Genomic DNA, 17432 nt, shown 5'->3' with positions numbered 1-17432 from the left:
TTCAAATCCCAACTCAAAATCCAAACCCCCAAACAAACACACCCTTATTATATTATTTAAATTTATAATTTTATACTTCTACTGATTTTATTGTTTTTTACTTCTTCTATTTTATCCATTAATCTCTCTGGTGGTAGTCTTTCTTTTGTATGCTATTATTACTATTATTAGGGTTGTTTTTACTGCTTTATTATTAATTAAATTTATTAATAATTTATTTATTATTTTTTTTACTCTCTTCTCTATTTTTTTATTTTTTCTACTTATTCTGTTATTTTTGTTTGAAACAGTATTATATATTTTAATATCATTTTAATTTGTTTAATTTAAATTTTTTTATTTTAATTATGTTATTTTAATTTTAATTTAAAATTATTTTTATTAAATAATAATTATTTTATTAATATATTTTTAATTATTTTTTAATTATATTTCTCCTAAATTCTCTTGTCTAAGATACCGTATCAAGAACGGAGGGAGTATCTTTCATTATTCAAAAAATATTTCAACTATTTTATTTGATATTTTTTATTATATTTTATTATACATAAATATGATTAGATTGAGATTAAAAACAACAATAGATATTTTAATATTAAAATAAAATATATAAAATGTAAAATGGTAATATTATTAAAAAGAAAACAACTATTAAAACATTGATATAAGTAATGGAATATGTAAAAAGAAATGTGAAATTAATTATTATTTAGTAAAATAAAAATAATAAAATTATAAGTAAATAAATAACCATGAAAAAATAATAATAATAATAATAATATAGTTTTGGTAAAAACAGAGAGTAACTAATAAAGAAAAAAAAAAAAAAAGTGTGTTTGTTGGTAGGTTTTAGTTTTTGTGTTTTGATTTTATAAGAATTTGAATAGTTGTTCATATGATATAAATAGAAGTTAATATGATATTTGAACGTAAAATAAATTTATTGTATAATATAAAAAGAGAAAAATAATTGTTTGATTTGATATTTTCAAAAAGAAAATAGAGTCTCAATAGTAAAAACATGTGATAAAATTCACAAAATAGCACAACCTTTGTGTTTTGTTGTGAACTCTTATCACAGTTTATTTTTAGTAATTTTATTTTAGAAAGTATTAAATTAAACAATTTTTTTTATATATTATAGTAAAAATTAAATTTAAATTTAAAATATCAAATCAATATATTTATATTACATCAAATAATTATTCAAATTTATAGTTTTACTATTAAGTATAAAGAATTATATCCGATGTAAAAAATAATAGTATTTAATATTTAATATCAATACAACTTGCAATATATTACACAAATGTAAAACTTTTATATTATACAATACTAACCTAAGTATTTTTGTCTTTTTTTACTATAAATTGATATAATACTAATACATAAAAATCTTTTAAAAAAAAATGTTACTCGTATTATTGGAGTGAAAGAAGTACTCCCTTCGTCCCAATACAATAGTCTTGTTTACTATTTTTGTCTGTTCCAAAACAATAGTCTCATTTTCATAAATAATCATATTACCATAAAACTATCCCTACTTTTTCATTATTATTACACAATTGTCACTATTTTTTTACACTAATATACTTACGAGGGCAAAAAGTCATTTATCCTTACTTTTTACCAACTACCAATATAATATAAATATTTCTTAAATATCGTATTCAACATAACAAAACTATATTTTTGGGATGGAGAGAGTATTATTTATTGTAGAGTGCATATATATATATATTGTACTACTATTTAAAAAAATCATTAAAAATAATTTCAACCAAAAAAAAGTTGTGTGAACATATAAATTTTGTTCACTTTGTTGATTTTTGGATAAAATAATTTTTATATTAAAAATAAATAATTGTATTTATAATATAAAAATAATATTTTATATTGGATATTGATTTTTTATGATATATATAGAGTATATATTATTTTTATTATATAATATTCATTAAGAAAAAAAAATTGTGACACTTACACTACCAAAAGGCCCAATGACTCCGTTTTCAAAAATCTATCTTACAAACCCACAAAAATAAATTTATAAATAAATAAAATAAAATAATATATGTTAATGATATATTTATAATATATATGGTATATTATTTACTTTTGCATGTTGATTTTTTAATATTAATTATTATATCAAATCATATGACAAATTAAGAAAAAGTTGTAAAAATCTTTCGTCGGTGTCTTATAATACTAATAGAAAGACATTTATACAAAAAATTATACAAGTATAAGAATATTTTTAATATTAAGTACAATAACGCAAAAAGTAAATGCGACCCTTAAAGACGAACGAACGAAGTATCATATATACTAATTGTAAAATAAAATAAAATACTTCCTCCGTCCCAAAAGAGTTGTCTTCTTTTTCCATTTTCGTCCGATCTTATTTCTTTATTTAGTAATCGTGGTCTCCACTTTATAACAAAATTATTCATATTTTTCCAAATTACCCATAATTATTACTTTAACATACTCTTTAAATTCCTTCAAAAGGTAAGGGTATTTTAGTCATTTATATTCAATTTTATATCTACTTTCAATTAAATATTATTATTCCTTAATTCTCGAGCCAACTTTCCATAAGACATCTCTTTTGGGACGGAAGAAGTACCATATTTGAATGAGGTTATTGAGTCGAACACAAAGACATGCTCCATAATGAATTAAATTATTTAGGGTATCGGGCTAAAACTATGTAAATTAAACAAGTTCGAATACTTAACAAACGAAGACGAAATTTATTCGTTAAGTTTAACAAACGAATAAAAACATTTAAAATTTTGTTTGACTTTGTTAGATGATGTAAATGACCGACTCACCTAAAATTTTAAACTGTTAGAATAGCTCACTTGTCGAGCTGCTCCAAAATTGTTTAGCAGCTACCTTACTCAAGTCCTCGACATTTTAATCGGTTTTTTTTATATCAATTTGCTGGTAGATAACAACGTAAATAAATATATTTGAAAGAGGGTATCTAATTTGATTAAATAAAATTTTATGAAAATAATTAATCTTTTTATTAAATATTCTTTCCGTTCCAAGATAATTGATCACTTTTATTAAAGATGCAATATTTAAAGTATAATACTTAATTAGTTAATAATTGTGAGTTTATAATATTATTTTTTTTATTTTGTTATGTAACTAATAATATTGATAGTTTTAAAATAATTAATATATATTATTTAAAAAATTAAAATATGTATTTAAATATTTAAAATATATAGTAATAAAATATATATATGTAATATGAATATTATTTGTAGATAATAATTTTTTTATAATTAACATAAATTAATTTTATAACCTATGTATTATTTTAAATATATATAAAAATATTTATTTTTTTAATGAGAGAAATAAAAATAAAAAATTTTGAATGATGTATAATGTTATTTTTTATATATTAATTAAGTTGATTTATATTTGTTATGTATATTTTAAGTTAATAAATTTACCAAAAATAAAAATATATTAATTATTATAATAGTATAATAAAAAAAAATGTCATTTCATATAGGATGGATTTATTATAATTTGAAATTGATAAACAAAGTCAATTTGAATATATTTTAAATTGATAAATTAAAATAATAAAAATAAATAGTATACTTTTTGTTTGTAAACAGAGGGGTATTGTTTAATAATTACTCCCTCGGTCCCATACCGTGTCTGCTACACTGTAGACACGATATTTTAATAGGGATGTAATTGTAGATAATTAAAAATGTATTAGTGAAAATAATTATTTTATAATATAAATAATTATAAATTAATATTAAGATAACTAATTAGTTTAATTAAAATTTAAAAAAAAATTAAAAAATTAAAAATGAAAATAAAATATGTATTTATTTTTTTTTAAAAAAAATGTGACATGGAATATGGAACCTGCAGAAACGATAACATAGACATAGACATGGTACGTGGACAAGGGAGTATTTTATTTTAAAATATAGATTTTAAATAATATTATATGTATATAAGTAAACAAATAAAATATGGAAGGATGGAAAGAACCCCTTCAACTTCGTGACGCGGGGAGACGTGAATAATAATTTATAATTTTTATTTATTTATTCACTTATTATTGTTATTATTATAATAGCGTCAGTTTGGAGACGGTGACTATAATTTATGTGTTACTTTTTATTTAATTATTCATTTATGATGGTTAAATAAAATAATAATAGTAATAATAAAGGTAAATTATTTTTTTAGTATGTCGAATTTCTTTATCAATTTAGGGCGTGTTTGTTCGGGTGTCTGGGCCAAGAGCCATAGTTAGTTGCTCTTTCTGGATTGAATTTATATTACTCATCCAATTTTTTCTCCCTAAAAATATTAAATCAAACATCTATTTTTCATTTTTTATATTATACTAAAAATCAATTTTACATTCAAAATATCAAATCAACACCTATTTATATCACATCATACAATTATTTAAATTCAAAAATTTTACTATTCAAATCCCCAAACAAACACACCTTAGTTATTTAATTGGAGAGTTTTTAAAATAGTTCTATAAGTAAAATTTTCGATATTTAGTTTTTCGATATCGGAGATGTCTACATAATACTTTGTTGCATGTTGAGGACACTTTCACGGACATATATATGATAATAATAATTTATTTATTTTAATTTTAAATACATCAATCAAAATAAAAAAAAAAATAAATTAATTATTCATGTGTCAAAAAAAAAATCTATCCACTAGAAGGATATTATTTTTTATTTTTTTCGTCCCAAAAATACAATTTCCTAATTTAGTAGTTGTATTATCTACTTCACATAATAAATACCCTTATAACTTACAATAGTATTACACAAACATCATTGTTTTTATATTATATCATACTAATATGGGTATTTTAGTCATTTTTACTATAAAATAATATTAATATTAAAAAATTTACGTGAAAAAACAAATGGTTCTCTTATTGCGGACGAAGATAATATAAAAATAAAATAAAAATTACTTACGTGGCGCACACAGAACTATTTTAAAATAATTTTTAATTATAAAACTAAAATGATAAATGAATTCATGAATTAAAAATTAAATTACCCTAATAATAAAAATAATAATAATAATAATAATAAATGTACGAAAGTGAGTGAAGAGTGAAGACAAAATATGATGGCTACACAATAGTAGATCTCTTGTAAAATTGCGAGGTTATTAAGGTGGCCCTAATGACAGTTAAGATAATTAATTATTTAATTAGTGGAGTCCAGGGCAATTAAGCATTTAAACTATATAGTGCCTTAATTTTTAGCTAAGATTTATGATAATCCACTCACCTATGAAAACAATGTTTTGTCTTTTTTTTTTAATTTTTTTTTTTTTATTTCCCCTTAAGGCCAATTATTTCCTTTTTCATGCCTAATTAATAGGTGTTAATAACCACTTTATTTGAATTAATAATCTCATATTTATTTATTTATTTTTTTAATAGACAATGAATTCATATTTTTGCTTATTTTCCTAGTGAATAAGGCAACATACTTTCCGTTAAAATATAAAATTCAGCACATTACTATATTAAAATAAAATAATATATGAATTATGTTAATATAATTTAAATACAACTTATAACATATTTTTGCAATCCATTTTAATATAGTAAGCATATTAATATAACACATTTATATGTTTTTATATCTCATCGTGTGTTGTATTAAATAAAAATATGTATTGTTTGGATGTTTTATATGTGCTATCTAGACAAATTAATATAGTACTGATTTGTCCGGTCAATGCCATAATCATTTCGGGTGAATAAAAGTTAGGCATAAAATACCTTCTTTGTCTACCATCGTCCATCGCCAATACATTTTATATCGTTATTGTAAATGGCGACGCTTATCTTTCCCATCAAACAGGCTATGATTAATGGTACCTTGATCATTTTTATGTTTAATATTGTTAGATGAATGGTATGTTTTATTTATTTATTTATTTGTTGTATTATGTATATGAAAATGTAGAAACTACAAAAGAATTGTTGTAACAACTTAGAGAAAAAAAACTATAAAATAGAAGACGTGGGCATTGAAAAGTATGTTGTGGCAAGATATTTGTTATATTAAATGAGCGACGGCCCATCGGTTGTGGAACAAGTGTAAGAGTTTCAACTTTTAGTGCATAATGTGATACCCCTGGAGTTGGGCCGATGTTAGGTTATTTGAGATTGAATAGAAATTAAATTGATTGAAACAGACTATTTATGTAAACAATGTGCATATTTTTTTCGGAAGCTCTACTTAAAGAACTCTAAAGTTAAGCGTGTTTACTCTAAAATAATTTGAAAATATATAATCCTGAGAAGTCTCTCAAGGAAGCGCTCTGAATTCGTGTTGACATGTAAGACTAGTCTGATCCCGAATTGAAAGACTTAAAAATTATATCCCAAGGACGAACAAAAAATTATGATGCTTGAAAACCTTGCGCTGCTACTAAAAATATGGGGGCGCCGGCAATGTTAGTGATAGCTTTTTGTTTGTACTTGAGATATTTCTTGAAGTCTTCACGAGGAAGGTAACTTCTCGACATTGTTGCTACATTAAAGGTATCAGAGAAAATATCACCTCGACTTGCATATTGTGCACCAAGAATTAAAACTTATACACTTGTTCCTCAAATGACCATCTGTCGACCATTTGGTACGGATATTGGCCATTACTAGTTTATTTGAGGATTTCCTCTTTTTGCATAATAAAGTACATATGATAGTGTTCCAATTTATTCGTATCATCCTAAAAGATAAAATGACAATAATCTCTCAAAGCTATCAGAAGATGGTGATGAACTAAATAATCGTAGAATGACTGATAGTCGATGGAGAATAGAGAAAATGAGAATTTCGTTGTAAGATGTCCACTTTGAAGCTTTACTCATAAATGTACACTAAAACGATCTATTTATAAGTATTTTCACTTATTGAGAAAAATATATATATATATTCATAATTATTGTCCTGAGGCGAACCATGTGTGGCAGGTGACATGAGGTGTTGGGGGTTTTAACCCATGATTTTATGGTCACAAGTCCAACCCCTACACCACCAGGTCATCCCTTACGGACTCATTAGTGTTTCTTAATACAAAATAAAATTCATAGAAAAACCATGGAATTAAAATTAAGCCATTAATGGTGTGTTTGGTTTGTATTTTGCATTTAAATAATAATTGCGTATGATATTTTATGAGAAAAAAATAATACTCTCTTTGTTCCAATTCAAAGTATAATCTTTATTATCTTTGTCTTTCTCAGTCTAAAGTATTTCTTTCTGATTTTAGTAAAATAATCATACCTTAATACTAAGATACTTTTAATTTTTACCTAAATTACAAATATATCATTACATATAAAATTAATTTATTATACATAGAGTCAAATGATAAAAATATAGTTTCTTACATACTTTTACTAACTAATAAAATATATATATATATTTTATAATCTACTCTTAAAATCTCTAAAATCTCATAAGACCCTTTGGATCGAGACAAAATAAGTATATATTATTGTAGAAAATTATGAAAATTGTATATTGAAAAATTGAAAATAAAAATAATAGAAACTTATATTTTTTTCGAAAAATATAAAATTCAAATAGCAGAAACTTAAAGTTTGAAGACGGAAAAAAAAAAAAAAAAAAAAAACTTATGACAACCTCGGAAACCTTAACTATTAAGTACTTATTATAAATCAACCGGTAGGATATTTCCGCTTAAGGGCTATGCCCAAGTTTGATCCTGACGTGTGTCTAAAAAAACCCTTAGCCCTTAGCATTATGATGATGAAGTTCAACACACACATATATACATATATATATATATATTCCAAGAAATTACATGTAAGATCTCCTCAACAAACTATTATTATTATTATTATTATTATTATTATTATTATTATATGTTGAAGTGAGTGGAAATTTCCTTGTAATATTCATTCTATCACCAATTTCTTTACAAACAATGTTTACATTGTGTTTGTGTGTGTATTATTACAACCCTTCTCTTACAGCTCGACCTAGTAAGTTTCTCACTCTCTCTCTCTCTCTCTCTATATATATATATATATATATATAAACATGGAAATTCGAGGTCATATATAAAATAATAATAAATAATTATATAAGTAATTTTCCTTGTAATTGGGTATGGTCCCCTTTGTCGACAAAGCTCCATCAAAACCACAATAACCTAACTGGAAATTTCTATGGCAACTTTTTGTAAACAACTAAGACCCTCTCTCTCTCTCTCTCTCTCTCTCTCTATATATATATATATATATGTATATATGTATGTATATATATTGCATGCAGATTTGCAATGCACATATCTTACTTCATCTCTCTCTCTCTCTAGAATTAGAAGAGGAAAGTTGGCTTTCTCTGAACTCTCTCCCTCAATGGCTGCTCTACTTCTACTTCATTAAGGTCTATTTACTTTGTCTTTTTTTTTTTTTTTCTTTTTCTTTTTTTTTTTGTATTTTGTATGCTTATTTACATAAAAATTTGAATATTATAAATATTTACTAATATTTTTATAAAAAAGTATCATAATTATATAATAATAATAATTTAAAGCTAAACTCCAAATAATGTGTATATATATATATATAGTATTTATTAGTGGGGAAGCCATTGAGGTGAGGAGCTCAGAAAACGCCTACACCTAGTTGTGTTTTTTTGCAATTTGAAATTTAAATTTGAAATAAAATATTGATTTAAATTTTTATTTAAATATTATTTATGTGTAATATTATGTGAAAAAAATAATAATTTATTTTTATTGAAAGTTATATTTTAAGTGAACAGCGTTGATTTTTGTTTGAAATAGTTAATAGAAAAAAAAAAAAAAAAAAGTGCTACTAATTCTTCTATTCTTTTAGCCGTGTTTATAGAAAATATATTCTTAAATTTTTGTTGGTTTTGAAAAAAAATACAAATTTAAATAAAAAAAATATGTGAATATGTATTAAACAATATATTTTGAATAGAAAATACATAGTTATATTTTCAAATTTGTTTTTCTATTATTCATCAACAGTTTATTTTAAAAATGTTTTAACTTATTATTATTAAATTAAATTTATATCTTTTATTTAAAAGATTATATAAAATGAGTTTATTTGTTTTGTGAAATAATTGGAAAGTATATTTTTTATGTGATGTATAAAAAATTATGTAAATAATATAAAAAAAATAAGTATATGAAATATATATATATATATTTTTAAAATGTGTATTTTTGTTTTGTGTTTTGTTATTTTTCATGTGAGGTACGAGGAATTGTATAAATAATATAAAAATAAAGAGTGTGTAATATATTAATTTTTTTGGAAAAATGTGTTAAAAATTTTGTTAAAGAACAAAGGTACCAAAAAATTTTCAATAGATTTCCCCAAAAAAAATAATAATAATTACACACATTATTTTTATATTATCTACACAATTTCCTATACCTTATATAAAAAAAATTCAAACTAAAATAAAAACAAATACACCCCATATTGATTTGAAAAACAAAAGGAACACACATTAAGAATGTGTTTGTTTGGGGTTTTGGATTTTGAATTGAGATTTAAATAGTAAATATTTTGAATTTGAATAATTAAATGATGTGATATAAATAAACATTAATGTGATGTTAATGTAAAATTAATTTTTAAGTATAATATAAAAAAGTAATTATTCATTTAGGGTGTGTTCGTTTGTAGGATTTTGATAAAATCCTACTATTCAACCAAAATTTCCCCCCCAAAAACATCAAATCAAACACCTATTTTTTATTTTCTATATTATACTAAAAATCAATTTTACATTCAAAATATCATATCAACACCTATTTATATCATATCATACAACTATTCAAATTTAAAATTTTTACTATTCAAATCCCAACTCAAAATCCAAACCCCCAAACAAACACACCCTTAATGTTTTTTAGGGGAAAAAAATTGGTGAATAATATAATTTGATAGAAATTCACCAAGCGAACACACCCTTAATTGTCATAGAAAGATCCCACTGTGTTCGTTTAAATAATTGTTACAGACAATTTTAAAACAAAATTGTCTATAACTTTCTTGTGATTTTGAAACTCAACACGTAAATGTCCTTTATTTTAGAAATTGCATCACATTCCCTTGTACTTTAAAAAATATTGCATGAAACCCTATATGGTTTCAAAATTCAGCGTAAATTCACACTTTACATTACAAATTGCATTCTTATACTTTAAAAAATATTATATGAATCTGTCATGAAAAAATTATAGATAAAAAATATCTTCTCATCACACAAGAGAAGTTTCATGGCGATTGAGTTTCATGCAACGTTTTTTTTAAGTATAAGAGACGCTATGCAATTTTTAAAGTACAGTACGCTGAATTTCAAAATCAGGGGAGAAGGAAAGTGACAAAATAAGGGAGAAGACATAAATGAAAAGGTGAACAATATAAGTAGGACGGATAGAGTACTACTCCCTCCGTCCCACATAATTTGTCCCTATTTTTTATTTTCATCCGTTTTATATAATTTGTCATTTTTTTTTGGAAAATTAATTATATACTTTAATCATATTTTAAAGTTCTTTTAATCTTCATTAAATTATTTAGTTATCTTAATCTTAGTCTATAATTATTTTTACTAATACACTTGTTAATTATTTACTTATTATACTTTACCTAAATTTCTATATCTACATTAATAAATTCATACTCCCTCCGTCCCACCGGAATTGAACTATTTGATTAGGGACGCGATATTTAATGTGAGAATGTTTAATTAGTTAATAATAATTAATTATGATATTATTATATTATTTTGTGTATAATTAATAATATTTATAGTTTTAAAGTAAATTTAATATATATGATTAAAAAAATTAAAATATATATTTAAATATTTAAAAATTATATAGCAATTAAAAAATATATGTAATATGAATATCATTTTGTAGAGAATAAAATCTTCTATAATACAAGTAAATAAAAAAATATTTTTGTTTATTTATAATTAACATAAATCAATTTTATAAAAGATCTGTAATTTTAAATATAGATAAAAATATTTATTTTTTTGAAGAGAGATGTAGAAATAAAGGGGTTTTAAGTAAGTCTTACGTCATTTATGATATTGTATGTTATATAGTTAATTACGTTGATTTATATTTATTAAATATATTTTGGTTTAATAATTTTTATCAAAAATAGAAATGCGTCAATTGTTACGAAATAGACAAAAATAAAAATAATGTTAATTGTAGTGGAACGTAGTAAGTATTACTCCCTCCGTCCCATGTAATATGGGTGTACTACCGTAGACACGAGAATTTAGGTAAAATATAATTAGTAAGTAATTAAGAAGTGTATTAGTAAAAATAATTATTATTTAGTAAAAATAATTATAGATTAAGATTAAAATAAGTAAATAATTTAATTAAAATAAAAAAAATTATAAAATTTAAAATTTAAAATGCAAAGTGTATAATTATATTTTAAAAATAAAAAAAAAATTATATGAAACGGACGAAAATGAAAAATACGACAAATTATGCGGGGACGGAGTGAGTATATAAAATGAATGGAGTATAATATATTTTTATTTGAAATTATGATTCTGTCCTCGCGTCAAGTTGCTACTGCAAATCAGATTCTTTGGGGCAGTGCGATTCGGCCATGGTTTTTCGTGCCCGCTATTTTTCTCTCTTCTGAATTCTGAATTCTGATTCTGATCCTTTTTCGTTGCGCCTCGGGAGATGCTCCCGAGTTTTTTACAATGCTTCCAGATCTTGCCGTAGAATCCATGCCCTATTTCTCAACGTGTTGGTAATTTCAATTATTTTATGCGTATCTCACTTCGAGTTGAGTTTTCTTATTATTTTGTTCTGTGAAGGGTTCGCGATGGAAGAATTTATAGCGACTTAAGGTTTAATCTGGAGAAAAAAAGTGAATACCAAATCCATTGGTGAGTTAATTGTATTTCGTTTCCATGTCGATTCTTTGTTTAGGGTTGATTAACCAGAAATGTTCTGATTTGTGTGAAATCGGTTAGTTCTATTATGGTCAATAATGAGATTTGAAATGGAAATAACGGCGTAAGAATTAGGGCAATTAACCTTGTTTATTGAGACCAGATTTGGGACTACATTGTGGAAGATTTGGCTTGACATTTGCAGTTACTTTGCCAATTTGCTTAGTTATCTCTACAAATTGTCAAATTTGAAGCATACAGAGGTGTTTGATTGTGTTTTTGGCTGTTTTGGAAGTGGAAATTTTTTATGCTCAATATTGATATTAAGCTTTGTTTAGATAGTGGTTTTTGGAGAATTTTGTAATTTTGAAAGTTTGAAAAATAAATAAATAATTAGTATTTTATTTGATGTTTTGTGAGTGAAAAATATTTGATATGATGTTTTTAAAAAAATAAATAGTGCAAAATGAATGAAAATGGGTAAGGTAAACAAAGCCCTAGGAGTTCGAAAATGATAGGCTCTGTTCATATATGGTATGGTTTTGGAAGATTTTGAAGTTTTGAATTTTGCTTTCTAAATATTTGAATTCAAAAATACATTCGAATCCAGTATTTAGAGTGTAAAATGTTGATGTTTTACTATTTAAATTTTAACTCAAAATTCAAACCTCCAACGAAACATACCCTTAGGATTGTTTGGGGATTTGAATTATGAGTTTGGATTTGAATAATAAAATTTAAATTGAAATAGTTGTATAATGTGATATAAACAGTGTTATATACACGAATAAATTGATTTTTAGTATAATATAAGAAATAAAAAATAGGTATTTGATTTGATATTTTTGGATAAAAAAAATTAATGAATAGTAGAAATCCTGGAAAGCTTGCCAAACTAACCCACTTTCTTTTGTAAAAAATTTTCAACATATTTTTCCAAAAAATTAATATATTATACACACTCATTATTTTATATTATTTTTGCAATTTCCTATACCTCACATCAAATTTTTTCCTACAAATGAAACAATCACTAGTGGTCTTGGATTTGCATCTTTGGAGTGTAATTGTTGTTTTTTTTTTCTATTTAGCTTAGGTGTTTGAAAATCATAGTTTTGCAAAGAAAAAACTATATATATATTTTGGATTTTCGGTTTCAGATTTGAATTTTTAGAGTGTAAAAGTGTGATGTTTTATATTGAGCTTAGGTGTTTGAAAATCATAGTTTTGCAAGAAAAAACTATGTACATATTTTGAATTTTCGGTTGTTTCATATTTGAATTTTTAGAGTGTAAAATCGTGATGTTTTTATTGAGCTTAGGTGTTTGAAAATGATAGTTATGCGAGAAAAAACCTATATGTATTTTGGATTTTCGGCTGTTTTGGACTTGAATTTTTGGAGTGCAAAATTGTGATGTTTTATATCGAGCTTAGATGTTTTAAAAATGATCATTTTTGCGAGGAAAAACTGTAGGGTGTGTTTACTTGTGAGATTTCTTTTTCTGTTTTATTGTTCCAACTTTTTTTTTTCTCCAAAAATATTAAATCAAACACCTATTTTTTATTTATTATATTACACTAAAATTAAATTTTATATTCAAAGCATCACATCAATACATATTTATATCACATTAAATAACTATTTCAATTCAAAATTTACTATTCAAAACCAAAATAAAAAATCAAAATTTCACAAGTAAATTATTTTCTTTTATCGTAGATTGCATAGTGTTAAAAAAGCCTTTCTAGTAAGCAGCCATGCTTAAAGCCCCCGAGCATCAGGTTGGGGGACACCATGCTAAAGCCGGACAGCTCGGACCTCTCACCGACGATTCAGGAAAATTCTACAAGCCACTTCAGGGCGATGAGCGTGGATCAAATGAGGTTTCTTTCTATACGTCGTTTTATTCTAACACAAAAGTTCCTAAATGCATCACCAGATTCTTCCCAAAGTTCTACGGCACTCAGCTTGTCGAGGCATCTGATGGATCCGGCGTAAAGCCTCATCTAGTTTTAGAAGATCTGACTTTTGGTATGGTTAATCCGTCGATAATGGATGTGAAAATTGGTTCGCGAACATGGCATCCACAATCGCCGGAGAATTACTTCAAGAAGTGTTTTGACAAAGATAAGGCAACCACGAGCCTTTCTTTGGGTTTTAGATTTTCCGGTATGCAAATTTTCGACACCAAAGAGTCGGGATCTTGGAAGCCGAAGAGGGCAATGGTTCAGACTCTTTCTGCTAATGAAGTCAGTTTAGTTCTGAAAAAGTTTGTCTCTTCTAACGCTTCCGAGCCACTTAACTCGAACGACGACTGTGCTTTTGCATCGGCTGTTTATGGAGGTCCCAACGGTGTTTTATCACAGTTGATCGAATTGAAGTCGTGGTTCGAGAATCAGACTGTTTATCATTTCTACTCTTGCTCGATTCTTGTGATGTTTGAGAAGGAGCGCGCCGTTAATGGAGAAAACCTTTCTCCGGTGATCAAGCTCATCGATTTTGCTCATGTTTATGAAGGAAATGGCGTAATCGATCATAACTTTTTAGGCGGGCTCTGCTCTTTGATTAAGTTTGTCTCTGATATTGTGACTGCAGCCGATGATTTTCTGGATGACGCTCGGAGTCTTAAGGCTTTGGATAACGGCGCTTGCGCCTGAAATGGTCGAGCATTTTTTTATGTTCGGGTCTTGGGCGATCGATGTTCTTCGAGTTTGTCGGCTTTCTTCCTTCCAAGTAAGGTTCTTTTTTCTTTAATAAGTAGTGTCTTGCTGTTTGCTTGCTTATGTTATGAAATGTGATCATGCTGAAGCTTAAGTTTCTGTATTCATTTATCCTTCAAATTTTTAAATCGCAAAAAAAATATATATATAATTAAGATAATTGAAAGTTCGATCGAGCAAATTAAGACAAGACATACCATAATTGCATCCCCGGCCATGACAACAAATGTCGAAGGCGAGCCGGGGTCAACTCCTATCCATTCCCCGTCTTTTTTTGTCCTAACTTCCAACCCCTTGACTTGTCTTTGATGAAGAATCGACAAGAAGCTCTTGTCGGTGCGAGGAATGATCCCTATCTCGTCCTCTTCCTTATTCCCCGGTGCCAAATATTTGATAAACCGGAGAAGGTAATACGTCGCCCTTTCAATGTTTTGTAGATTTCCTCGACTCCATATTTATCGGCCAACATTCCAATCACCACTTGATCGAGCAGCACCATCGCCCTCGAGAATTCTAAAGCTGCCTCACTACATAGAGAATAATTTCTATTGTAAATGATCTCATCCAAAAGTTTGATACATTAATAATAAGAATAATAATAATTTTTTTTTGGTTTTTTGTGTTTTTAGATCTAGTTTCATATTATTCATTTTACAATAAAGATCTTCCGCCCTAAAGCTATTAAAAAAAAAAAAAAAAAATCAAATTCAAGACAACATAAAATTTAGAAATTTTTATACTATTCATTCTTTCATAATTAAAGTTGTGGTCTTTTGTAGGCTTTCATATTTATACTATTCTAATTTTTTTTTAAAAAAAAAAATCAAATTCAACAATTATTATTTTTTTTATATTATACCACAAAACTATTTTACATGTGAGAGAAAATAAATATTTACTTTGTCATATTTTTTTAGAAAAAAAATTCATTATCGATGAACAATATTAAAACTTAAAAAAAAAATAGTTTCACCTTTGAAATATTTTATGAATAATATAATCTTGATTTAACATTTCGGATGAAAATAATGATTGAGTTGGTAACAGTTTTATATGAAATAAAATTTTAAGATAATATATGGTTGAAAGATACATTTTAACAAATATGTTTTGTTATTAATATATATATATATATATCACAAATTATAAGATCAATTTTACTTTCTAATTATATATAAAGAAAGTTGAGGCTATTCCATTGGAATTTGATTTTAAGTTTTTATTACATAAGTATAGCGGTTTTAACAAAATATTATATTTAAATTATTATTAAAAATTAAAAAATAAAAACACTAACATAAAAAAAAGTATATACACCAAAAAAATATAAAGTCAACTGACTTTTAGTAATTTTGGAGAGATAAAAAAAATATTAATAAAATTTTAAATTAATTTAAAAATTAATTTTAAATCACAAACAAATAAAAATTATTGACATTTCAAATATTCCAATTAAAAAGCAACAAGTCAAGCAAAATCGTGTTTCGACGTTCGAAGCACCATATAAATCGCATTTACTGCTACAACGTTTTTTTGTGCTCTTCCTGAGAGCGATTCCGAGAGGACTTCCCCGCCGAAGTTACCGCAGCCGCGACTCTTTCTAAGCCGGCGCCTGAAATGGAGAATTCGAGAGCCACCAAGACGCAGGAAGAGCAGTGGATGACACAGAGTCAAGTTTTCCGAATTTACGAACTCGTCTTCCAGCTTCCTCCCCATGCTCAGTCCGTCAAGTTAGTTCTCTACTGTTTCACTAATGATTAGGGTTTGTTTGACGCAATTAATCTACTGGAGCCATTATTAGAAGCAGATTCTACTATATTGATGTGCGTGCGATTTTGTAGCTTTGAAATTCGACGCGAAAACCACATTGGGTATCTCATGAAAAGTCTCCTTTACCTCGGCCCTAATTTCTCGGCTTTGGATGCTAAGTACGTTCATACTTTGCTCTATTGATGTATGTTGTTGTAAACGCCTATTGATGCTTTGTTTTGTTTCTTTCAACTGTACCACGTCTATAAAGTTTACTGAAATTCGCTTGATATCAGTAGCTACGCATGAGAAACTTTCTTATTCAATCACGAGTTTAAGTGTAACTGTTGACTTTTTTTGAATTTCCTGTTTAGTCGACCTTGGCTCTGCTACTGGATCATACACTCAATTGCTTTGTTGGGGGATTGCCTTGATGACAAGCTGGAGAGTAACGTAATAGATTTTCTTCAGAGCTGCCAGGTTGGGCATACTCCTATTCATTTGTAATACTGAAGCCTTCATTTTTCAGATTGTGATTTGTTGCTCTACCAAAATTTAGTTGTTTTTGAAGTAGAATAATACAGTAATATATGTATTATACTTTTAGAACATATGGTTGTGAACTTGTGATGTTCTTAGAGTTTGTTCTTTTTTTGAGTTCACCATTTTCTTGACAGTCCACTAGTTTCAATGGGGAAAACACCATTGAGTTGTTGTCATGGTTGTGGTGATTGGGTTGAATCCATTGCTTTTGCTCTTTTAGATCCCTATACTGATTGTAGTATATTTAACCTTTTTATTATTTAATCCTGCATTGCCATCGTTTTAATTCAACTTTGATCCTCAATGCTATTGCCAGGATCACTTACCTTGGGTTTGAAAGCGAGTTCGAAGGATCTTCGCTGATCCTCTCGTTTCCCATAAGCTTTATCTACAAAAAAAAAACACT

General features: G+C 25.9%; 2 protein-coding genes across 4 annotated transcripts; both read left to right on the top strand.

The window, feature by feature from the left end:
* Positions 1–8373: 8373 nt before the first annotated feature.
* On the top strand, positions 8374–14894 carry LOC127263124 (inositol polyphosphate multikinase beta). 3 transcript variants are annotated; one of them, XM_051292091.1, is made up of 3 exons: positions 8374–8473; positions 11936–12007; positions 13734–14894. In XM_051292091.1, the coding sequence occupies exon 3, from the start codon at positions 13772–13774 to the stop codon at positions 14669–14671; it is 900 nt and encodes a 299-aa protein (XP_051148048.1). In that variant the 5' UTR covers positions 8374–8473; positions 11936–12007; positions 13734–13771; the 3' UTR covers positions 14672–14894. The 3 variants fall into 3 exon arrangements, with proteins under 3 accessions (XP_051148048.1, XP_051148047.1, XP_051148046.1); XM_051292090.1 differs by lacking the exon at positions 8374–8473 and adding an exon at positions 11508–11864; XM_051292089.1 differs by lacking the exon at positions 8374–8473 and adding an exon at positions 11508–11868.
* A 1328-nt stretch (positions 14895–16222) lies between these two features.
* On the top strand, positions 16223–17145 carry LOC127263125 (protein farnesyltransferase subunit beta-like). The gene is made up of 3 exons (XM_051292092.1): positions 16223–16464; positions 16576–16662; positions 16858–17145. The coding sequence occupies exons 1-3, from the start codon at positions 16352–16354 to the stop codon at positions 16988–16990; spliced, it is 333 nt and encodes a 110-aa protein (XP_051148049.1). The 5' UTR covers positions 16223–16351; the 3' UTR covers positions 16991–17145.
* Positions 17146–17432: the final 287 nt, after the last annotated feature.

This window comes from Andrographis paniculata, unplaced genomic scaffold (assembly GCF_009805555.1).
Source record: "Andrographis paniculata isolate CXL003 unplaced genomic scaffold, ASM980555v1 Contig66END, whole genome shotgun sequence".
In the NCBI taxonomy this organism is placed as follows: Eukaryota; Viridiplantae; Streptophyta; class Magnoliopsida; order Lamiales; family Acanthaceae; genus Andrographis; species Andrographis paniculata.
The sequence above is the reverse complement of the archived record's forward strand: the minus strand, read 5'-3'. Positions and strand labels throughout refer to the sequence as shown.